At 40.7% G+C, this 24,965-nt stretch overlaps 1 protein-coding gene across 17 annotated transcripts in view; it reads right to left on the bottom strand.

Moving 5' to 3' along the window:
• Window positions 1-24,965, bottom strand: part of NPAS3 (neuronal PAS domain protein 3) — a 914,130-nt gene that overhangs the window by 256,131 nt on the left and 633,034 nt on the right. For all 17 annotated transcript variants that reach the window (XM_080673292.1, XM_080673302.1, XM_080673301.1 and 14 more), the window contains one exon: window positions 6,788-6,877. In XM_080673292.1, coding sequence (XP_080529418.1) covers window positions 6,788-6,877 — 90 coding nt within the window. The remainder of the gene's footprint in view (window positions 1-6,787; window positions 6,878-24,965) is intronic.

Raw genomic sequence — 24,965 nt, 5'->3', positions numbered from 1 at the left:
TTCTCAATAGTCTCTAAACCCTCAGAGCCTCCACATTCAAAAGGGCATTTCTCTTTGTTACGCACAGAAGTGACGAACTTTTTATGATTAGTGCAGGAGAAAAAGGCAGACTTGCCAGGGAGAAAACACACATAAGCAGAAAATTATGCATTTTCTTTTAAAAAAATATTAAAGTACACCCACTCAAAAGACTTTAAAAGGGGAGCCACATAGCAATATTTGGAGGGCTACATGTATTCATTTATTGAAGGAATCCTGGTTATCCCAGTGTCGTATAAATTTAAAACACCAACTGAAAAAAATGCTAACACTTGGCTCTGTTATTATATACCCACTGCTGTGTTGAAATAATCCCTTTTTTGTTTTTATATTCCAGCTATTTGGGATGTGATGATGCCAAGCAAGAGTAATAACTTGTGAGAAAAGCTAATGCTGCTTTTTTTTTATCCTACTAAAGAAATATAGATATGTCTTTTATAATCATAGAAGTGAGAGAATTAACCACATACTAACCTCAACTTGATTAGCATTGAAAAACATAGAGTGGAAGAGTGGAGTCTGTACTTTGGAAAAGCAAAAGAGAGACATGGCAGTTGCAAAGCATCTTTAACCTCCACTGATTTACTGGCCCTCAGCCAAGTTATCAAGGGAATCTAATTCTTCTTTATTATTCAAATAAACTGCATTTGGCACCAGGGTTCCTTTCAGAATAGCTTCACAAATAGACTGAGCTCTGTCATTTATTTGACCTTGTACTTGTGTTGCTGTGGCTATAATTTTATTTGCCATTTTATATAACAAATGCAGAGAAAAATAAAATATGGAGATGAACAACAGGATGGGAAAGGAGTTTATGGTAAATATATCTTCATGGCTTAAAAAAAAAAAAGGCCACATTTAAAACAACCATTTGCCCCTTTCACCATCACCTCTATTAGCTCTTATATCTGCAGCCACCCTGCCTCTTTCCTCAAGCTGCCTTGAAACAATCCAGTGTATAACCTTGTATGCAGCTACCTTTTGGCTGGTTTACAACAGTAAGGAAGCATCTTCTACCATGATGGGGGCTTACTGAGAAGAAGGGAAGTAACTCATAGGCAAGCTGGACCCTGGAGGCAGTGGGAGGTGATTAGAACATATTTCAAGAGAGGGCTTACCTGGCTGCAGATTATTTCTAATGAAATCACAAAAGGAAAATCTGTTACTTTCCCAGTTTGATCTATATTTTATTTTATTTATTAAATTGAGAGAGAGAGAAACATCAATTTTTGTTCCCGTTTTTTGTGCATTTATTGGTTGCTTCTTGTATGTGCCCTGACCAAAGATGGAGCCCACAACCTTGCTATATCCAGACAATTCTCTAACCAACTGAGTTACCCAGCTAGGGCCCTTTTTATTTTAAATAAGACTCTATGTTAACTTGAAAACATTTTGCTGGCATAGGTGTACATCAGAATCATCATTTCTCACTTTATCTTCAAGGGAAAATGTTTTCAGAAGCTATGAGTTCTTTTTTCATACTTTGACTAGAGGCCTGGTGCTTGAATTCATGCACCAGTGGGGTCCCTTGGCCTGGCCTGTGAGATTGGGCCGAACTGGCTCTCTGACATCCCCCGAGGGGTCCCTGATTGCGAGAGGGTGCAGGCCAGGCTGAGGGACCCCACCAGTGCATGATCGGGGCCGGGGAGGGACATGGGAGGTTGGCCAGCCAGGGAGGGACTGTGGGAGGGCTCCAGGGCATGTCCAGCCCATCTCACTCAGTCCTGATCAGCTGGACCCCAGCAGCAAGCTAACCTACTGGTCAGAGCGTCTGCCCCCTGGTGGTCAGTGCACATCATAATGACTGGTCGATTGGTTGACCGTCTGCCCCCTGGTGGTCAGTGCTCATCATAGCAAGTGGTTGAGCAGCCTTAGCATATAATTAGCATATTATGAACAGCCGACCTGATGACCAGACACTTAGCATATTAAGCTTTTATTATATAGGATTAACTAAGACCCATATCCTCTGCCTCTGGCAACTATAATGTTAAATTTCTAGTCAGTATTTAAAAGAAAATGCAGGATTTATGTGGAACAGTGAAAGTTGATTTAGAAGCCCCAAAATCATCAAACTAGTCAACACTATTTTAAGTCCTAGATGCCAGAACATAGCTCTCAAAATAATCTTTGGCATACCATAGCTGAGTGTGTGTGTAGGTAGGTGGGTGGGGGGAAGTGATGGAGTCTTCTGCCTGCCTATGACAATGGTTGGTAAATCGCGGCTCGCGAGCCACATGCGGCTCTTTGGCCCCTTGAGTGTGGCTCTTCCACAAAATACCACAGCCTGGGCGAGTCTATTTTAAAGAAGTGGCGTTAGAAGAAGTTTAAGTTTAAAAAATTGGCTCTCAAAAGAAATTTCAATCGTTGTACTGTTGATATTTGGCTCTGTTGACTAATGAGTTTGCCAACCACTGGCCTATGAGATTTGCAACATGTATGTTCATGCTTGTTATATGGGTTACTACAGCCTTGCTCTGAATGTGGACCCCACTGGAAGCAAATCAATACATATAATCCACATAGTAGCCCCTACAAAAATTGTACTTGAGATTTATTTTTCTCTTTCTGTCCTAGAAAAACTTAGCTTTTCTTAAAAAGTGATGCTTCCTTACTTTTGATGGTTGCTGTATATCCCTTTTTGCTTTGGCTAACAGGAAGTTCATAGCTACATTTTAAGCTTTAGCAGACTATTTATATCCCTTCGTATAAGCCTCTATTGTGTTCTCTTATTCTGTGGTAAAATATTACCTATTTTTTACCTTTTTTCCTTATATCCTAGTTCTTTTTGCCATTACTTTTTATTGTATATGTTTATGCAAGCTATTCCTTTGTAGAAAGAGGAGGGTATAGGCTAGGGGTGGGCAAACTTTTTGATTCAAGGGCCACAATGGGTTCTTAAACTGGACCGGAGGGCCGGAACAAAAGCATGGATGGAGTGTTTGTGTGAACTAATATAAATTCAAAGTAAAGGAGCAGAGGGGAGAGCCAGAGAACTGGATAGAACAGCCGGATCCGGCCCGCGGGCCGTAGTTTGCCCAAGGCTGGTATAGGCCAACAAATAAATATTTCCCTAAGCTGCTTTAAATCTTATATCAAAGTAGAATTGCTTTTTTAAAAAAAATCATATAAAGTCTCTATTGGATTCTTGGTGATTAAGTTTCTTACAAGTTGAAAGAGATTTCATAAAAGCTGGGTACATATCATTGCTACATTTTCAGTGTTAGAAATCTGCTCTGTGTTCTTCCTTCATTTTCATTCCTGCTTAGCCCTTGATAGCTAGAGAGCAGAGTGGTGTTTAGCAGTTCTGAGGGCCATCACCAGATAGAAGTCATTTAATTTCCATGTAAACTAAAATCAGCAGCGATATTTAGGGGTCTTCCTTTATAACAAGGCCTCATGGTGAGTCCTGGAAGTCATTTTTACTAAGGGAAGCAAATCAACAGTACACATTTCAACAACCTGAGACTACATCTTGGATGTTAGGTTAAATATCTCTGGCAAAGTCGTGCTGTCAAAGAGGTTTAGACATCATCATGGACCCTTCATTCCCATCATCGGGACAATAACAAAATACTTTAAAGAGGATAATTGGCGCGCGCACACACACACTTCCTGAACACCAGGCATTGCTACACTCAGTGGACTGTAGAATAATCCACTCTGGCTGTCTCTATATTTTTGCTACTCAACAGAGCTCAGTAGAAGTTTCTCTACTTAGTTTTCTCATGAGCCAAAAATAGCCCTAATCCTTTGCTGAACATAAGCCGTTTTAAAGTCACCATATTTATTTACATGTTGAAAGAAAATAAAACTAAGGAAGGAATATCTTGGGAGTTATACATGCAGACAAAGCTATGCTGTAACACACCCCCATGCTCACCATATCCCTCAGCGATTTCACTGACAGTCTCTGATGCTACAGGTACATGCTGTCTTTATTTCATGAAACTATTTATAAAGAAAAGGAGGGAGCATAACTTTACAGATTCCTTATCACAGTCTAGAATTTGATAGAATAACCACTGAAACCAAGTAGTAGGACACAGCAGAGATTTGGGGTGTGTGTGTAAATGACTAAGTATGTACTCAATTACTTTGAGTATAATTTACTTTGTATGTCAGCCACAAGCACCCCACATTTGAAGAGGGCACCGAAGAAACTTGGGGATGGTTATGTCTCAGGAACCTTAATTACCCAATTAGGGCTTAGAATGTTACCTGGGTTGGAAGTCCCTTCCCAAAATTTTAGCATAGCCTTTCTTCGCCTCATTCTTCGGTGCACATAAAAAAAGTACCATGCTCTTATCAGTCTGTTTTCACGTTGACCCAAAACTATTTTTTAACTTTAATTCTGAACTCTAAATACATACAATGGTGTATGCAAAAATCACTTTCTAGTGACCTACCCTTCATCATTTCAGCTGTGTAATGCCTCCAAAGGATGACCTCCGTCTCGTACCTCATAGCCTCTACCAGCATATTGACCATTTATGGCAACCCTGAACACATCCACCCAGAGGGCAATGGCACACTGGGCCAGTGTCTACCCCTGGGAGGTCAAGATGCTGGCTATAGACACGCACTTTAAAACCCAACACATATGAGCAGGGAATGGCTGCACAGGAGTTGCCAGCTACTGTGCCATGTCTACGCAGCTACTCTATTCTACAGAAACCTCAATGATTTGACGCAGATTTTAGGACAAGATTGACTTAATGTTATATGAGAGAAGCAGTGAAATCAACTGCTTTTAAGGAGAAACCAGCACAGGGTTAAAGCCAATTTTTTCTTGAACAGATGATATTTCAGATGGCCACACAATTCCAGATGCATCAATTTCCTTGAAAATCCAATCCATATATGTGCATATGCTGTGCTGGCAGGAGGACCGACTGAAATGGCCGAGACCCAAGAGCTAATATTCTTTTGGCCGGAATTATGCAATTATTATTTTCCTAGCTATCAGTCTAAGCATACAGAGCCATCTGTTATGCAAAGCAAACATACACATCTCAATTACAGAAAATGCAGTTGCCTTGACAGAATTTGGATTACACCACTAACCAGGGCTGTAAAATGTGTTTTGAGCTAGTATATAATGGATGCTTTTCAGGAGTTCCCTAATTAGCATTTACCTGCTTAAACTAATTATTCATCCTTCTTCTTCACTGGCTGATTAAACTTTGTTGGACAGTCTGCATAGAACAGATGAATATGGGCATTGCAGAGCAACGAACAGTGGCGTTTCTGGTTTTATAGCGATTATCAAGGTGGCACACCAATTTCAAAACTGGAGAATCCCAACACGAGGTCCCAAACAGATTAAGACAAGGCTTAAAGTCTATTATAAGCAATTATAAAACCAGAGCTTTCAACGACATGCAGGAATACTAATATTGAGTTAACAATAGCTCCGTTTCTATCACTTGGTTTGCTGAAGTCCACAAAATAACAGAATTACTCTACGTATATACTATAGCAAATAGCTTGCACTCTCTTCAAAGAAGAGTTAATGGACCCTTGCTTGGATTCTCAACAGTAAATAATCAAATTTGGCAGTGTTTCTCCTCCTCCCCCAACCCTTCTAGAATGCCAAATATCTCTCTTTATTATTTCCCAATGTCTTTCTTGATTTATCTATTATCCAGCAAACTCACTAACAGCCAAAAGGTTCCAGCCACACTGGAGACCTCCTTAGAATGATGCCAACTTTCAGAAGCAAGGATCTGGTGTGGGTACCGCTTAAGAGAAGACAAATCTTACCTCCATCTTTAGCTCCAAGGAGCAACTGAATGAGAAATAGATTATCCAACTTGGCCGATCATCACACACACACACACACACACACACACACACACACACACACACACACACACTCCCTCCCACCCAGGCTTCGTTTCCCTCCTGCCAAACCACCAGCTGAAAAGGGTCAAACTCAGCCAATCACCTGCGTGGGCACAAATATCCAGGTGTTCAGCATTTTTATGGAGAAAACATCTGGATAATTAGTTGGATCGCAAAATTTTCTTCGGGGTATTCTGGCATTCTTTAGACACAGCTTGTGTCTTGGAATCAAACGGAAGTAAAAGTTTTGTGTTCCAGAGGAATAGCGAGAACTCATATCTAGGATTCTGTCCCTTGTCCCATCTGCCTCCATTTTCTTATCTTTGAACCTCTAACAGACACGTGTGAGTAATTAAACTGTAACAAGGCTATCTACATTTATGTAATTGTCTTTACGCATTAGGAAGCATTTGCAAAAGCAGCAAAATTTATCCTTGCTGGAATCCTCCCTGCAACACATTTTAATGGTCTCTCTCAGCATTTCTTGACTCCAGTGACTCCCTGTCATTGTGTCAGCTCCCAGGACAATGCAGGGTACTCCATAAACATCCAGTAATAGGACACAAGGGAGGTGCTATCCCTGTGTCCCTCTCCTACCAGGTACAGAGGTTTCAAAGTTCAAAACAACCAAGGGAAGAAACTTCATTTGTTCTCAATAAATTAATAATGATCCTTGGGGGTGAGGAGGGGACTAAAGTTTTTGAGCACAAGTTTATTCCGAATGCTCCCAACTGATATACCATTTTCCCACTGACTTTGTGAGAAGAATCAGGCAGATCGATCAAAGAATTATTCATTCTTTGGTAATTAATGCTAAACAGAATATCCATTGAGCATGAAAAAGCACAAGGTTCAAGGAGCCTTCACAATCACCACCAAGCATCTAAACGGTTTTACTTACTTGTGAGAGGCCTAGGTAGATTGAGACTGTTTCGGAAATGTATAAAAATTTTCCTTCTTGATTTAGTGCAAACACAAAGCCATCCAGGGACTGTAGAAAAAAATAAATAAGAAGGTTAATAAATATATATGATGGAGGTTTAATTAGTAAGGAATCTGATACAAGTAACATATCAAATTAAAGACCATTTTTTCCTTCATGTTGAACAAAAGTCCTAGGATCTTTTAGCATTGCATTATACATGAAAAAATTAAAGGTCTGAATTAAGATTACAAGCCTTCCTTTATTTCAGTGACTTCCTTATGTCCCTGTCATTTTGATTAAGATACATTACATTCATGAATAAAATTAAGACATACTGATTTTATGATACGTTTCATTTATTTGTTTGTTTGTTTGTTTATTTATTTGGATTCAGTCGTTACTAAGATTAAATCAGCAAGATTCTTCATTTAATAGCTGAACAGGAATGGAAATTGTAATGAAATGAGAGAAAAAAGATTCCTTCTGAAGATCAAGTAAAATCATCACTTGAGCTACTATGGACATCAGTAATTTGTTAATTAATAAAGGATTATGCCCGCCTCACTCCCACTGCTTATTGTTAGAACAAATAGGAGAAGTCAGTACATTGTGGGGGAATGTTTATAGGCTGAGACTTTACAAATTGTGATCCTTTTTTTGCAAAACTCTGTATTAAAGTTTTTTGTGTGACAAAATCCACTTTCTATTATGACTCCTGAAATGGAAATAAAAGGAGAAAGGGCGGGGGGAGAAGGATGTTACACACCATCTGTAACTCTTGAAACCTTAGTTCACTTTTTAAATGGAGGGCTGCGTTTTCAGTTTGATAAATGGTCTAAATCATCAGGGACTCCAGCTGCAATGTACCACTCAAATTGAGAATAAATTTGTTTCAAATTCTTATGATACAAGTGCATTTTATGTGCCATCATCTTCATGTCTTTTGTTTGCTTTATTTATTTACTAGAGGCCCAATGCATGAAATCTGTGCAAGAGTAGGCCTTCCTTCCCCTGGCTGCCAGCACTGCTTCCCTCGCAGCCCTGGCTTCGTCCAGAAGGTCGTCCGGTCTAATTAGCATATTGTGCTTTTATTATTATAGATTTTTAACCAGGCAGATTGCACAAACACTACTTGCATGGGAAGAGAAGTTTTAAAGATTAGAGGTATGCACAGAGGCTGTGACTTTGGAAGTATAGGAAATCCACAGTGAGAACCAGGTAAGTGGCAACACTGAATGACATAATTCTTAAGTATAAAAATGTGGAAGAAGAATGAAAAATTTAATTAGAAAAATGGGCTGCCTGAAATCTCAGCAATTTCAGTCTCCTAAAATACTAATTTTTTGAGAATGATATATGTATTTATATATCTATGTATCTATGCATGTTGGAATATGTGTGTATATGTATTTATATATACTTATATGTATATATGAAATTCAAATTCAATGCTTCCAGATCCCTTTTCATAGCCCTACTGGTCAGAAACTGTGGGCAGCACCCAACCTCTTCCTCTGATTTAGTGGTTTCTAAAAACAATTCAAAAGTCACATTGCACTGTTCCACATAAAAGCAAATTACATAATAAACAAGCTTTTGGTTAAAATAGTATAATAATAATAGTTTATATTTATTAAGCAATATGTGCTAAGCAGATTGCATATACTCACTTTTAATTTTCACAAGTGCCATTTGAAGTAATTATATTGTTATCTACATTTTACATGCTAGGGAATTGAGGCTTAGCAAAGTTAGGCAACATTTCTGTCCCTATTAAATGGTAGAGTTGGGACTGGAAAGCTGATAGACTTGGTAACTCTGCCGCCATCCACTAAATATAAAGATTCTCTAATTGGTATTGTATATTAATGAAAAAATAAATTGTACAGCATTTCTGAGGTTAAAATATTTATATTGAGGCAGCTTAAAATTCATTACTTGTTTTTGAATGATTTGTTTAAATGACAGAACCCTCTCATCAGTAGCAGGAGAAAAAAGGGAAATGGGGTGACAAGTGAGTTTGTAAGTCACTTTCATAATAGGTCACCTTTGCTCTATAGCATCCCTCCTGGAACCAGCTATGGGAGAGGGAGTGAAATACTAGCAGAGAGAACTGGGCTCCTTAGCACAGGACACAACCCCATGGCGAGATCCACCCTTCAAGCTTGGAGTGTGGTACAGTGGGCCCTTATTTAAACCAGTGCAGAAGGGAGAGAGATGCTTTTGCAGAAGCCTGAGAAGGATCTCATTCAGCACGTCTTCACCTCATGGAAGCTGTCTCCCGAGGGTGACGCCTGAAAATTATGACGCTCCCCTTTTGACCTTCCCCATGGAGAAAAGGGCCTGGTTAGGGTTTCTGTGCAACCTGATAGCCATGGCCGGGCATACAGTCACCAAGAGTTGTGTAGCCATCTTCTCAAACCTAAAATGCCACTGTCAGATTAGGATACCGAGAGAGAGAGAGAGAGAGAGAGAGAGAGAGAGAGAGAGAGAGAGAGAGATCACAAGAGAATGTCTACAGGGACAAGTGACGAGGGAAAGGCTGATCCAAAGCAGAAAAGACTGGTGGAGCTGGCACAGAGATAATCTGTAGTGTAGTCCTCATTTTACAGGCGAGGAAACTGAGGCACTGGGAGGCTAAGTGGCTGGACAAGATCATCCACTAGCCAGTGGCACAGCAGGATGAGAGCTGCTGCGCTTCATTAGTATTACTGACATATTTATGACATGATGTGTCCCCGGCTAGTTTATTCAGCTTCTAAGGAGACTGAATTTCTCAACAGTGGGTGATAAATTATTCAACTTTATCTAGCTAACACCTAACAAACTGCTCAGCCAAGGCTTAGTAAATGCACAGAAACCTCCAAACCCAGTGCTCTCTCTCCCTTATATCAGACATGCTCAAGTGACTGAGAGGGATGGTAATTATTCCCTCCGAGAGTTCTGTTTCTGGACCTATTAGATTATTTGCAGATTCTGATGCTCCAGATGTCTAACATAGTCTGGAATATCTTCTGACACTTGGAATATCAGAGTTAGACTGGATTCTTTTATAGTCTTCCAAAACACGGAGTGCTATTTATTTGCCATTGACACACATCCTTTACTTGCTCACTAAAAGGGATTATGCATTTTTAACATTAGGTTCATATCTCATGTATCTGCTAAAATACTAGAGGAGGTCTGGATACCATAGCAGGGAAACAGAATATCTGGAGGCTAAACATCTGATGCTATTAAGCAGCAGTGATCTAAGGACTGGCCAGTTTTGTTTGGCAAAAACAGAGGCTTCAACACATGTTCCAATTTCCTGGTGAGATTAAAATGAGACTATGTCTACATGACACAAAGTGTCCAGTCAATTCAATTAAAAATAACAGCCAATGTGGTGGGGATAAAAACTAGTCAGATGAGTTATATGCCAGCACCGAGGTAAACAAAACAAAATAAAACAAAAGTGGTTAGCTAATTTTTCACTTTCATGCTTATCTACCATTTCAGTCAATTATATCTGTAGTGTGACATGAATGTCTAATACTCTGGTTAGATTACCTGGAAAATTAAAGAATGGGATAGGAAACCAGGTCTGTAGTGGACTGGCAAGGTTCTTCTTTATGTAGCCCTTGCCTTCTCATTCAGAGTGACCCCTATCTATAGTTAGCTGTATTTTGCTGCTTAAAAAAGTCTTTTTTTTTTTTTAATCCTCATCCGAGGATATTTTTCCATTGTTTTTAGAGAGAGTGGAAGAGAGAAGGAAAGACAGGGAGAAACATTGATTTGAGAGAAACACATTGATTGGTTGCCTCCTGCATGAGCTTTGACCAGGGCCTGGGCTGGGGAGGAGCCTGCAACCCAGGTACATGTCCTTGACTGGAATCTAACCCGGGACCCTTCGGTTCACAGGCCGAAGCTCTATCCACTGAGCCAAAGCAGCTAGGGCTTAGAAAAGTCTTAAGAGTAGCATCAATATTGTTTGAACGTGGGTATCTGAATTTTAAAAGATGGGAGGAGAAAATAAACATTCAATCAGTTAGTCCTGGGAACCAAATATGATTAATCTGAAAGTTCTGTGGAACTTTTTAAAAATTTGAATCAAGAAAGCTGTTTTAATCACTGCAGGCTAGTTTTTAACTTAAAAAAACACACAAAACAACAAACACAAAACTGCCCACTGTTTTCAACAGGCGCCAATTAAGATTCTGGGGTCAAAGGGTTAATTACATCTTCTTACTCAGCATGTCGAATTTCCTGATTATTAACTAAGGTTGGATTAAGATGAAAAAGAACCTACACAAATGTTAATGCCAGCCCCTCCTTGAGAAGATTTATTAGAAAGCCATGCTGGAATCTATCTGCTTTCCTCAAAGCAGATGGAGAGCAACATCTCAGAAGAAACAGTAAAACAGACATTGTAAGGCGTGCACGTAGCTGATTTATCAAGACAGTGTTCTTATTACTAAAACCAGTTCTAAGCCATCACACTAGGGCAGACAGGAGATTTCCTTTGTCACATCCCAGTAAGTCCATGAGGTGCACATGTCGGAGTGAGGCTTGGAAATAGTGGTCAGGAGCTACAGCATCTCCAGATAATAAAGCCTGTGATTATAAGGTGTATCCCCTGACATCAGTGCAGCATATAAAGGGTAAGGCAGAGTTCCTAACCCCCAAAGCTGAGTGCCTCTCACAGTATTTGTCAAATGATGAGGTTATTTCCTTGCAGGGCATGAAACTAACTGCAACTTCATGACTGAGGTATACTAATGTTTAGGGCAGGGTGCTGAATGAATTTATATTTGTCAAAGTCATCTGTCTCCGCTTTCTTTTTTCCTGCATATTCCACTGCAGCCAAGTTTCAGGTTGAAATCTTACCATGGTGCCCTTATAGGGACAACTCTCATGTACATCACTACTCTAAAATTAGTGGTTCTTTCTTCTCTCCTCCAATGCAGAAGAGAAAAAATCACCCCAAAGTCTTTTGCTGTGACCTAACTCCAGTTAGAGTGAAGAATTACCAGTAGGCTAGGTTATTTTAATGACAGATTATTTTAAACTAAGCCTTCACCATCTGTTCCACCCCCTAATTATGAATGCACAAAGAACATATTTCACAATTACATCAGTAAAAAAGGAAGATATACGTGATTTAAATGCATGCATGTGCTCCATGTCCAATGCACCACGCATCTGTGATGTTCTTCTAATTCAGGCTTAGATTGCAGAGAAAATACAATGATCGGGAACAGTCTCTGACACACTGAACTCTCCTCCCAAAGCCGGGGTTTTTCATTGTTGGGATATAATTCTCTTAGGACAAGAGCAGAACATGAATTTGAGCACAATGCGTGCCAGCCATTACACTCGAGTATTTTATAACCGCTAGCAGGGCTTTGCTGTGACTAAGGAGAGGCTGTCTGAGGAAATGGTCCCGCCTACCTGAGCAGCGGGTAAGTGTTGGGAATAAGAGGCTGCTCTGGAACCACAACTCCATCATAGTGAAAGAGCTGAGTGAATGAGCCACGCACAAAAGAAGCTTGGTCTGCAGACTGAGGACACAGCTCCAATACCTATCTTTCCCCTCTCTTTTGGCAGCAGATAAAAGAGTCAGGAAGAAAAAAATGTTTCTTAAATGTTTTGGCCTGCGGATACAATAACACTTTGGTAGAGCTCATTTAAATGCCATATTGCTCTCTGACCGCACTCAGGAGGTGAGCTGTATGGCTCACGCACACATGTGGACCCTGGCTACTTCAAGGAGAGCCTGGGATGGTGCCCAGAAGTGCCCACATGTATCTGTTTATGGGGAAGAAAAGTTTCCCAAATTTTGTGTTTCTAATCTGAGTTTTAACAATCCAGGTCTGTGCAGAAACAAAAACCTTCTTTTTAGAAATCTCAGTCAAGTATGTTTTCTCAGAGTGGATAGCAAGCAGCATCCATCAAAGCTTTGGCTCTTCTTTAACTCTGAGGAGTCTCCCAGAGCTCTCGGTCTCCTGTGCCTCTCCCTTTACTCCCCTTCCCACCCTCTTCAGTGAGTCAGTAATACGAAAGACAGCACACGTCCTGTGTACCAAAAGCCTCACGCTCTCCAATCACAACAGCAAATTACTTAGGCAAAATTCATCTGTTCCACTAAAAATGAATTCCAGAACAACACACCTTGATGCCTCAAAACACCTTTCCTAAGAGTTTCCTAAAACACATAAACGCAAATGTGCTAGGTGAGAAAACAATGCAGAGAGGCACAGACGGCCCCTCTTCCGTTCTTAGAGAAGAGGTACCAGAATAAAGTGATGTTGAGCTAATAAAATGTTAAAACACGAAAAGAACAAAGACATCTGCTTTCTGAGCAAGGAGATTGGGTTTTGCTTCTGCTCATTAAAATTCCACGTTGTGGGAGCTGTGTATCAAAGTGCTGACTTTTCTTCTCTGGGATGCTCATTCAAGCCTTTCATCCACCCTTGAGGGGTGTAGATTTTTTGATTTGAACATCCAGCCACATGGACAACAGGCTGTGGTATAAAGACAGGGTGTGGCATTTGGTGGAATCACACGGGTGTGTGTCTCTGAGACACCAGGTGTGGCCCGCAGACCCCATATTTTCTGAGGCTTGTCCTGCGGGACTGGAACTCCACTTGAGGCATAAGTGACCATGTGCTGCTGCTTACAAGGTCTTTTACTAGTTATTTTCAGGCACAAATACTCATTGGAACATTCATATGTCTCCTTGTTCTTCATGTGGTATAATTTACTGAAACGCAGGCTCTTCAGAACCCAGGAGCTAATTCCTTATTGTGCATCTTTCCCTTTGAATTCAGAGATCTCTTTCAAGTTAAGGTAGGAATTCCCACACCGGCAGTACTATAAACAGTGCACTGTACTGGTGCTGGAAGGCTTAAAAATGCCCCTGCTTTGCTGTGGCTACACATGGGGATTGGTCACATGCAGGGCTGCTGGTGTCTTTCAAGTCATCTGCATGATACAAAATGACACGAAGAAAAGAATAGATAATAATTGTTTCTTGGACATCCTGTAGATCACAGAATACTGGAAAAGAGGGATGGTCATATTATATCACATATGATATAATATTGTATAATAATAGAGGCCTAGTGCATGAAATTTGTGCACAGGGTGTGTATGTCCCTTAGCCCACCTGCACCCTCTCCAATCTGGGACCCCTCTCACAATCCAGGACTGCTGGCTCCCAACCGCTCGCCTGCCTGCCTGCCTAATTGCCCATAACCGCTTCTGCCAGCCAGCCTGATCACCCCCTAACCACTCCCCTGCCAGCCTGTTTGCCCCTAACTGCCCTCCCCTCCAGGCCTGGTCACCCTTAACTGTCCTTCCCTGATGGCCTGGTCACCCTCAACTGCCCTCCTCTGTTGGTCCAGTAACCCCTAACTGCCCTCTCTTGCCAGCCTGGTCGCCCCTAACTGCCCTCCCCTGCTGGCCTATTTGCCCCCAACTGCCCTCCCTTGCAGGCCTGGTTCCTCCCAACTGCCCTCCCCTGCTGACCTGATCACCCACAACTGCCCTCCCCTGCTGGCCATCTTGTGGCAGCCATCTTGTGTCCACATGGGGGCAGCCATCTTTGACCACATGGGGGTGGCCATCTTGTTTTGGAGTGATGGTCAATTTGCATATTACTTTTTTATTAGATAGGAAAGACCAAGTGTACTACTTTACATAATATATATTATAACATATACTAGAGGCCCGGCGCATGAAATTTGTGCATGGGTATGGTTCCTAGGCCTGGCTTGCGATCAGGGCCATCTTCCCCGGCTGACCGCAGCTGGCCCCGCCCCCCACTGCCACCCACCCCCAGTTCCCCATTCACAATCAGGCGATCAGAGCCTGCCGGCCAGGGAAAGGGACCAAGAGATGGTCAGTGTGCCTCATAGTGACTGGTCCAATGGTCGTTCTGGTCGTTCTGCAGTTAGGGTCAATTTGCATATTACCCTTTTACTATATAGGATATGCCATCATATTATATTATAGGATGTCTTAAGCCATGCTCAGTTCACTCAAATATTCATCATAGAGGAGGGGAGAGGGAGGGAAACTAAGATTTATTAGGCAAATTACATAAACCAAATGTGAGCTAGGTGTATTAAATCCTATTTACAGATAAGGAAACTGAGACTCAGAGAAATTAAGTAGATTGTCCAGCATCAGTATGTGGCAGATCTAAGAAAGGGGTCCCCCTTTTCGCCTGCTGTGGGACCACCTGCTGGGCATTGAGTTGTTTTGCACCCCATCACAGCTGCTTGAACTCTGCACGTCCTCCAGCATTTCTTTCCACATAGGCGGTTCTCATGCTCCTAAGATCTGAGTGCAAAGCATTCAGAAAACGCCCGTTGAGGTCCTACTGTGCCCCAGGCCTGTGCCTGCTGAGGTTTCCCAATTTTGAAGGAGGCCTGACTCAGGAGCTGCTTTCTTAAAAAAATTCTTCCATGGGATCCAAGACCAAGAATATGAGTGAAGCTGGGAATTAACTTTATAAAACAAAAAGCTGCAGGGCAAAGGCAGTTTCCAGCTTAGGATACCTCGGGCTGATATCACAGAGCTCAACACCACTGCTACGCTGTCTTTGGGTTGGAAAAGGCATAGATTACTGAAATTTGTGTGTTTTTCAGTTTTAGTGAGGTATAATTAATGAATGAAATTATAAGACATTAAGTGTACATTGTGAGGATGTGGTAGACATATACATTGTAGAAGGATTCCTGCCATCTAGTTAATTACCACATCTATCACCTCATGTTTATCTTCTGGGAATTTGTAAAATTGTACAGTCAAGAGACAGCTAGACCTCAAGGAAATTCATGGAGGAAGGTGCTAATGCCTACAAGTAGAGAAGGCCCACAGTTAATACAAAGTTGCTGGGAGAACCACGCCTCCCAACAGGCAATGGCCAGGACAAGACAGGAGCACAGTCCAGCAGGTACAGGCTGGCCAGCATATGCACCCATTTCCTGTCCCAGAGTTCTTCGCTTAGACTTAGGGTTTGGTCTTTCCCTCCCTGGTATTGTACATATTCTTTTATATAGGAGTCGATGTGAAAACAAGATGGATGTCACAGACATCAGTAGTTATGTTTTCTTGACAGGGCATTCTTGATGCAAGGTAGCACCATATGCTGTCTCTGCTGTGGCTCCTTATGACATGAACCTGACTGTTTACTTTAAAAACAGCCTCTTTAAGAGAAAATAATAAAAGCTGTGTATATGTATACCTTTCGGTAAGGAATCTGTGTCACATGTAGTAACAATGATTAAAGAATCTTGTAATGAATTTAGCACATTAAAAGACAATTTAGAGACCTCAGATTTAATCTGGTACAATCATATGAGTTTCATTTCAGGAAACACTTATTGGTATCTCTAGGGAAAAGGTATTAAAAACATTTGTACTGAAAGGAACTTGATTGTTACAAACTGGGTTGCCATGGGCTGAATTATGTTTCCCCAAAACTTGTGTGTTGAAATCCTGTCCTCTAACGTGACTGTGTTTGGGGACCAGGCCTTTAGGAAGTAATTAAGGTTAAATGAAGTCACATGGGTGGAGTCCTAATCTGATAGGATTACCTTATAGGAAGAGAAAGAGAGAGCATGCACCCAGGATAGGCCATGAGAGCATCTGTCAGCAAGCCAGGAATGGAGTCCCATCAGAATCTTATCTTGCTGGCACCTTGATCTTGAACTTCTAGCCTCCAGAATTATGAAAAAGATATTTCCGTTTTATATAGAAGTCAATGTGAAAATTAAAAAAATAAGAAAATAAGCCACCCAGTGCATGGTATTTTGTTATGGTAATCTGAGCTGACTATAGTAGTACTTTAGAAATTCTGGTTGGGGAAAATGCTTGGGCCATAAAACCTTCTATGTTAATTTCAGAAAAATCACTGTAAATAAATTCTCTGCTCTTTATTTTATATACCATTTATATAATTAATAATTAATTTTTACTAGACCCACATAAAGCTATAAATATGATGGAATGATAATAGAAAGTAACATTTACTTCTAGAAATCGACAATGCTTGGGATTGTTTTTGAAAAAAATTTCAAGTAATTGCACCTCTTGTGGGTCTATATTTATAATACTGAAATTTTTATATTGGTTTTCTGTGCATTTTAAATGCTTAGAGACCACACTGATTCATTGCTTTAGCTCCGTATGGAGTAGAGCTACACATTTATGTAAAAATCAATTATTCTGATGGAATTGGGAAACTGGTCCTGAATGATCTTGGTTTGCCACTTGCTATGGCTCTCAGAAGCGTTGCTGTTGTTTTACTTTCATTTCACACTGGCCAGTGAATCTTGGTGAGAAGAACCGGCATACACTGCTTGTCACCAAGCTCTCATCCTACTAAGGACTCTAAGGGAATGCTTCTGTCTGTCCCAATTGGCCTGTTTAACACACAAGAAGCCAAAGAAATTGTGGATTTTTATTGTTTGCTAACAGACTTGCATAGAAACTCATGTCATAAGAAATCTTCTTCAGAGATTCTCTAGGTGGTATCCTTCAAAGTAGAGCACTTCAGCATATGACTAGGATCGAATTTGCTAGGTGTACATGAAATGACAGTCTAACTCAGGCATCCTCAAACTACGGCCCGTGGGCCACATGCGGCCCGCTGAGGACATTTATCCGGCCCACCGGGTGCCGCTGCCTGTCCTGCTTAGCAGCCGACTCGTCCCGGGCCCGCATTGCGCATAGGAATTTGTTCATAGTTGTTTTTTTTTTTTTTAAAAAAAAACTATAGTCCGGTCCTCCAATGGTCTGAGGGACAGTGAACTGGCCCCCTGTTTAAAAAGTTTGAGGACCCCTGGCTAAATGTATGTAATAAAAGCAGTTGTGCTTGGCTGTATATCCTGGTTTCTGCTATGGTCCAATTCAGGAACAGAATGAAAGGAACGGATGAGGTGCGGGTAATTTTGTTGGATAAAGACATTAGTAAAGAAGAAAATTGAATTCTAGTATTTTCTACTGACTTAGTAAAGTGTTTTTTTAAAATATGAAAAATGAAATTAGAGTTTCCTTCCTCTTTCTGATCTTCTTCAATGACTACCCTGACTGGAAGAGAATTCATTGCCATCACTGAAGAGCTACTGACTATATTATTATTTGAATTTCTTGGATCAAAAGATGGCTTAATCAAACTCTTAGTGAGATTTAATAGGAATCATGGGACTAAAGTTGTCTATGATGAAATATAACACAAATGCCAAGATAACATCTAAAGTGACTACCTTGAATGTAAAATCAGAGAAGGTGATTTAAAGAAGGCCGGGGATGTACCTAAGCTGTGGAAACTCCTGGGCCTGCCATATCCATGCCTTTCTGATCCACCAGATGAGGCAGCAAATGACACACTCAACTGTTTTCTGTTTTACCTGTTTGACTAAATCAAATAATCATTGATTACTGTTTCCTTTAAAATTTTGTATCACCTACCCCTCTTGAGGAATCACCAGATAAAGTGTTCTCAGAGACTCAGGACCATGTGGTTTACTGAAGTGGTATAATAGCCTAACATTATACATCCTACAAGAGATTCACTGTAAAATAATCTAGGTTATGCATGCTCTGTTCAAATGCACTGATCTGCCAACTCACAGTAATTCTAAAAATAAATCTGCAGTTGGCCATATTGATAATTCGTTCACTAGAAACCTTAAATCAGTAGTCTCAGTCTAATTCTAACGTGCACAATGATCCATTTACCTACTCTTTGATTTAAATAGCTAAAGATATGTTAGAACAAAATAATTTGAAAATGAAAATATTCCACCATTCAATGTGTTTGATGAATTGCAGTCCACCTCTCAATGACTGCTGACTTATTAAAATTCTATTGAATCTATAGGATTTATAGTGGCCTCAGCCATATAGCCCTATAATGCCTTCAGCTACAACTGTCACCTCCCACTTAGTCTTTCTCAGCCTTCTAGGTCAAAGGCATTCAAATTGCCAACAACAGTGGTATGAAGAGTCAAACATATTGATTCAGTTCCAAGTCTGATTTTTCACTTGGCCATCTGCCTGGTTTCTTTTAAGGGCTAATCATGTGAACTATTACTTATTTACAGTACTAGAATAGTATTTTTTCTCAGGTGTCTAAAATTCCAAGACTATGAGATGACTAACTTCATACTGAAGATATTTTCCACCTGTATTTATCACACATAGTGTGATATAAATTTGAATGAATATTTAAATGAAGAAACACCTACTAATTTAAGAAAGGTGAATCCCCATTATAACTCTTCCTCAGTCATAACTTAGAGTCTAAGTAAACAGCAACCTCCTCATGAATGAGAGTAGCCTAAAAAAGGTAAGGAAGTATAATGTCATCTGGTATCACCTTAGAAATGCCAGTGCACATGTTTGGGATCAATAGCTTCAATCTCACATCTAGATTATCTTTCAGCCTACTTTATTCTTTTTCCCCCTTCTTATTTCTTTTTTTTCCTCTTCTCCTTTTACCTTTTGGTTTGCATTCTGCATTCATCCATTTAGTGAAAGAGGTGCTGATGGTTGTGGAGATGGTGTGGAATGTGTGTTCTGAACACGTTTCTATGTGAAAACTACCCTGGGCAGTAAAACAACTACAGATATGCTTATACATCTGACTCACAGATGTGTAATGATTATTGACAAAATTTGAAGACCAAAAATGGCTCCAAATTTGTGCAGGCTAGTGTGAATTTTGTGATTGAATATTAGGGATATATTCTTTTTGCCTCCAATGAGATTTGTTCATTCTAGCCTTGACCTTTTCCAACAAGTAAGATTTGTTTTATTATCTTGCTTGGGGGCTTCTTCTTAGTAATAGGATGACCTACTTTAATTTCTACTTAAATGCTTCACAGGCTAGAGAGAAAGTGCCCCTAAAGGACTGAGCCCCTAAAGACTCAAATTGGCCTCTGAGCCCTAATGGAAAACTTTTATCCCAAAGCAAATAAAAAATATATTAAGGGTTTTATAAACACAACCTTAAGCCTTTATCACTTTCTGAATGTTCCTTCTATTCTCATTATAAGTCATGGCACTTGCTTAAGGCATTTGCTGCTCCTCTCCCCCAGGTTTGTAACCTTTTCCTGTTCTTTTCTGCCATGACAGGCACCTTTCAGGAAAGTGTACAGCCAATAATATTCTCCCATTTCCTAAAAAGCACATAGACATGGCCTAATGTCAAACAGATGTGACCCACTATACAGATCTAATGTACTGTATGTTTGCACAGGTCTACACAGTTTATCAACATACTTAATTCCACTTGGGCTAGTGAGAGCAAGACAATGTTAATGGTGAATGACCAACATTATTATCAAAATTCTATAATGCAGTGAATACAACCCTTTTCCAAAATCTCAGTAAGGTATAAGTAACACACCATTGTAAATGATCAAGACACTCATTTCTTTCACCTCTTTGAAAAAAGCAATTCTTCCTTTTAATTGGCTCCCTTAATATACTGAGCTATGTTATAACAATTAAAATTTTCAATAACATGGTGTGACATAAATCCTTCATTTTAAATAGGACAAAAATACTTGTCCCAAAAGGCTTACTACCTGGAGTAAAATCTATGTGTTCTGCTGCAAATCATTTATATTTGTTTCTTCACGCTGAAATCTTTGGCTTATAGGGACCCACACAAGAGAACATGGGTATAGCACTTATCCAGCAACTTTTCCAAGGAAACACATCACTAATGCCCCCTTTTGACACATTAAGAAGTTTGAATGAATTATGCAAGAGAATATATAGACATAAATACTCAGGTATGGAGAGATGCCAAGCAGAAAGAATATCTGAGTGTTGGAGGAGATGCGCTAAAACACTAGGACCCTTCCCACCACTTTCCTCACAGGTCAGTTGACAACAGGACTGCTGACACAGTAAGCAGTGAAGTGGCAGAAAGAGAACTGGTCTTTCACAACTCCCCCTACAGTGTTTCCAGGGTCCTTGTGGAGAAAGGAATCTGGTGTCATCCAAGTCCCAGGTGAAGGACCAGAAAGGAAGCAGGGCGAGTCTGAGCTATAGGAGCGGATTCCTGGCCTCATGAATAGGTGTGGGAAAGGAGACTTCCAGAGTCAGAGAGCTTTATAGGAACCCTGGAAAAAAAGGATGGAGGAAGGAAGAACAGATGCATTAGGCAGGTGGACTACTTCTGAGACCAGGGTGCCTTGAGATTATTGCTAAGGAGCACATTTTATAGCTTTCACCAGCCTGGGACTCAGCAAGGGGGCTATCCCGCCAGAGGTTATAGCTCATGGCTCAAAGACCAGGCACTACGGAGGGTCCTTTCTTAATTTCTCCCTCTAATTTCCTCAACATGAGAGGCAAGACTGTGAGAAAGATCCGGGTCAGATTCAGAAGGACTCTAAAATTTGGGATAATAGTAGAGTGATAGGACAATTATGGCCTTATCTCCTCAATGCTTTCAGTGAAGCTAAAGAGCGTATGTGGCCAGGTGCACAGGTCCCTTGGCCTGGCTGGCGATTGGGGCCAATTGGGGAAGGACTGCGGGAGGTTGGCTGTGGGAGCACACTGAGCACCAGGGGGCAGCTCCTGTGTTGAGCGTCTGCCCCCTGGTGGTCAGTGTGTGTCATAGCAACTGGTCAACCAGTCGTAATGGTCACTTAGGCATATATATATATATATATATATACATATATATATATATATATATATGTGTGTGTGTGTGTGTATATATATGTATGTGTATATATATATATATATATATATATATATATATATATATATACTTATTAGTGATAGATGCCATTTATTAAGGCCCTGGGAGAAGGACTTTAAATTGAACAACCAGTTCAATCCTCACTTTCTAACTCTGATGTATATACTATCACATCCTTGTTTGAGATGAGGAAATCAAGATCATACAGCTAGTAGGTGGTAGAGCACAAACTCAAATGCAGCCTGCTATTCTATATACTGACTCTGTATATATGCACCATATTCTTCCATGGCAGAGATTCTTAACTTTTTGGTATCAAATTACTACCATTTGCTCCCCTGTAGATGTGCATTCCCTGGGGCAGAGGGCAGAGAGGCACTGCTAAGAATAATGCCCAGAGCAGAGGTAGGGCAAGGAGATAGTTGTTGTCTCCTCTGATGGTGACATCTCCCAACTGAGAGATTGTGGGAGGACTTGACAGTATGCTAGGTATAATCTAAACCATTCCTTGGTAGATCATAATCTACTGGGTAAATTCCATTCCACATATTCAATATTTTACATAGGTTGATTCCTAGGCATTTCTTCTCCCTTTTAACATAAACAATATAGGATAGAAAATACTGTGGCAAATATACAGAAAAGCATTCCTTCTATGCCCAAAAGGCATTAGAATTAGATATCTAACAGTCTCAGAAAAATCAGTTGCATTTTAATATTCATTCAGGCTAAAGTGTAATTGACTGATTTAGAAATCTGTAAGAGTTTGAAGCAATAATGGACAAAGTTCTAGGTATTAAGCAGTGAAGACAGTAACAGTAACATTTTTTATTAGTAAGTTTCTATGAAGCATACTAATATTGTAATGGTTTTATACTAATTCTGTATTTTTTTTTCACTGCACCCTCTTCAAGAGTAATGAAAGTGGGAATGTATTAGAGAGAAGACCATCTCTAAGCTTCTACAAACTCAGTGTTTGTCCAGATAAGAACTGGGGTAATGAGAGCACAGGAAGAGTGAAGGGAGGAGGGAACAAAACGTCCTGAGGTTCTACCTTCAGCAGCAGCATGCTGCATCTCAATGCTACTTCCTATAAGTACACAGCATTGGCCTGATCTCACTCATCACTGTGGGGACAGGAGTGCACATCTGGGGCTAGTGAGGAAAGAAAAGAGAAAATGCCCGACATTGAAGTCTTTCATCCACTTGACAACTTTGCCTGAGTCCCTTTCTGTTTACCTTCCAATAACCTCTGTATTCTGAGGTATGTAGAGGCTGCAAGGCTGCTGGCTGTCTTGTGCTCAGCAAGCAGAGGTCAGAGGTCAGGGGGACGTGCAAGGGTCCTGTACAGAGGTTGGCAACCAGTCACACACACACACACACACACACACACACACACACACACACACACACGGAAACACTAAGGGGCAGATCGCTTTGTGATTCTATATTGTAGTCTAAGGTTGTCAAGAGAAAGCCATGAAGAGTATCTGGCCAACAACACTGAAATTTGAAGCCAAATATGTATATACCTCCATACTAACTTCATCATGGCCCCAAGCATGCTCGTCAGACAAACACAGTTCAGAGTGAAAGTCAAATGGGTAGCTGCTACAAAGGGCACTGTCTGCGAGGGGCTCTGACCTGCCTCGGTCAGATATTTATATTGTTATTATAAAGGAAACAAAATTGATCTGCAGAGGAAAAAGCTGAGCCAATTCACTCCAGTCAGTGGGCAGATATACACATCCCCACGGGCTTTCGTTTGGCTGGCAAGACGGAAGCTACTGAAGATCTGACTTGAATCCAAGAAGCAAGTCAGGAAGATTCTCAGTCACTCCAGTAGGCACTGCAGGGTCTTGTGAACCAAGCAAGAAAAAAGCCCTGGTGTTTCCTCAGAGGTCCCTTAAAGGGATGCTCACAGGTAGTGTGGGCTCATTCCCACACCATCCAGAGGTGTTCATACTTTCCCCAGCTCAGAGGTGGGGATACTGAGCCACAGAGGGCTCTTACCCTGTATAAGGGAGCAAGCCGGCGTTCACAGTCACGTGTTCTGTGTGTGAAGTTGAGAGATGTGAAACCTGTGGGCAATGATCAATGATGGTTCAGATATCTTAATTATCCAACTATTTAAGGACCAGGTCTCTATCCAACTCCCTCCTGTCACAGCGTCAACTGTTCTTGCCAATATCACAGCTTTAGGCAGCATTTACTCTGTTGGTGAACACAGTGTGTGGTAAAATGATTTAGCATCATGAATAAACACATATGCTTGCTTGGGTCCAAATTTTAGAAATGACAAACCCATTTTCTGGCCCATGATTTAATGGACTAGAAACAAACTAAAAGGTACATCATTTACTATGCATGAACAAATCACGCCTTTCACAGCCAGTGAACTTTCTGATATCAAGGCTGCACTTAGAAATGCAGGTTACCGGTGTGCATCCCTATTGCTAATGTGTGCATATACACACGTACACACTCATCCCTACATGTATGTGCATGTGCGTGTGCACACACACACACACACACACACTTCTAAACACACCCCAACAGTATTTTTTTGACGCTTTGAAACATAACTGGGTATAGAACTGGTTGATCATGGAAGTCTAATACCATATAGTAAAGAAGGAAACCTGACTAAGAAAAAAAATAAACACATTAATCAAGAGGTGAATAACAAGATACTACTCCAGGCACCAACAAGAAGAATGCCAATAGATCATCCCGCTTCAAAAACAAAAACAAAAAAACCAAACCCCTCTAACTTCCATCCTCTCTCCTGGTTTCTGAGCCTGCGCGTGGCGGCCTCTACCCTGTGTGCTTCCCCAGCAGACACTCACGTCATTTTACTTTTAGTCTTGTTCCCATGTTATGTTTACATTTTATTTTCTCATTCCCTTTCCCGAATCCCCTGCTTCTAGTTTCCAGCTCAGTGTTTACAGAGACCGTTACTGGAGCAGGGAGGCTGAAGTGACTCCATTTTCCCCTTCTATTGTAATGTCCATTCTTTTCCCCCCAACATCCCCCTCCTGCCTCTTCCCAGAGAATAGATAAGTTTACCCAGAAAATAAAAAGCTAATACAACCTTTTGCTCATCAACAAAAGTATGTCTTGTTGTAGCCAGGAATAAGTTAATAAAACAGGGGAAAGGCTTAGTGGCTTAAAAATAGGCTCCTTGGGGTTATGAAGGAACAATGTTGTTTTTTCTTCCCAGCGTGCAAGGATTTAATTAAGTGATAACAGTCACCTTGGGGTGGCTGCACCAGGCAATAATATCTAGGTGAAGAAAAATGCTGAAGAGAGTTGAGTACAGTCAATTTATCTTCAGAGAAGGCAATAAATGACCAAAGCATAGGTATTGGGCTGATTGTTTTGCAATGTTTCCATTACTGATAAGCATCAAAAAAAAAAAAAAAAAGACAGATTTGGTAT

This window comes from Plecotus auritus (genome assembly GCF_963455305.1).
Source record: "Plecotus auritus genome assembly, chromosome: 1".
NCBI lineage: Eukaryota > Metazoa > Chordata > Mammalia > Chiroptera > Vespertilionidae > Plecotus > Plecotus auritus.
The sequence above is the reverse complement of the archived record's forward strand: the minus strand, read 5'-3'. Positions and strand labels throughout refer to the sequence as shown.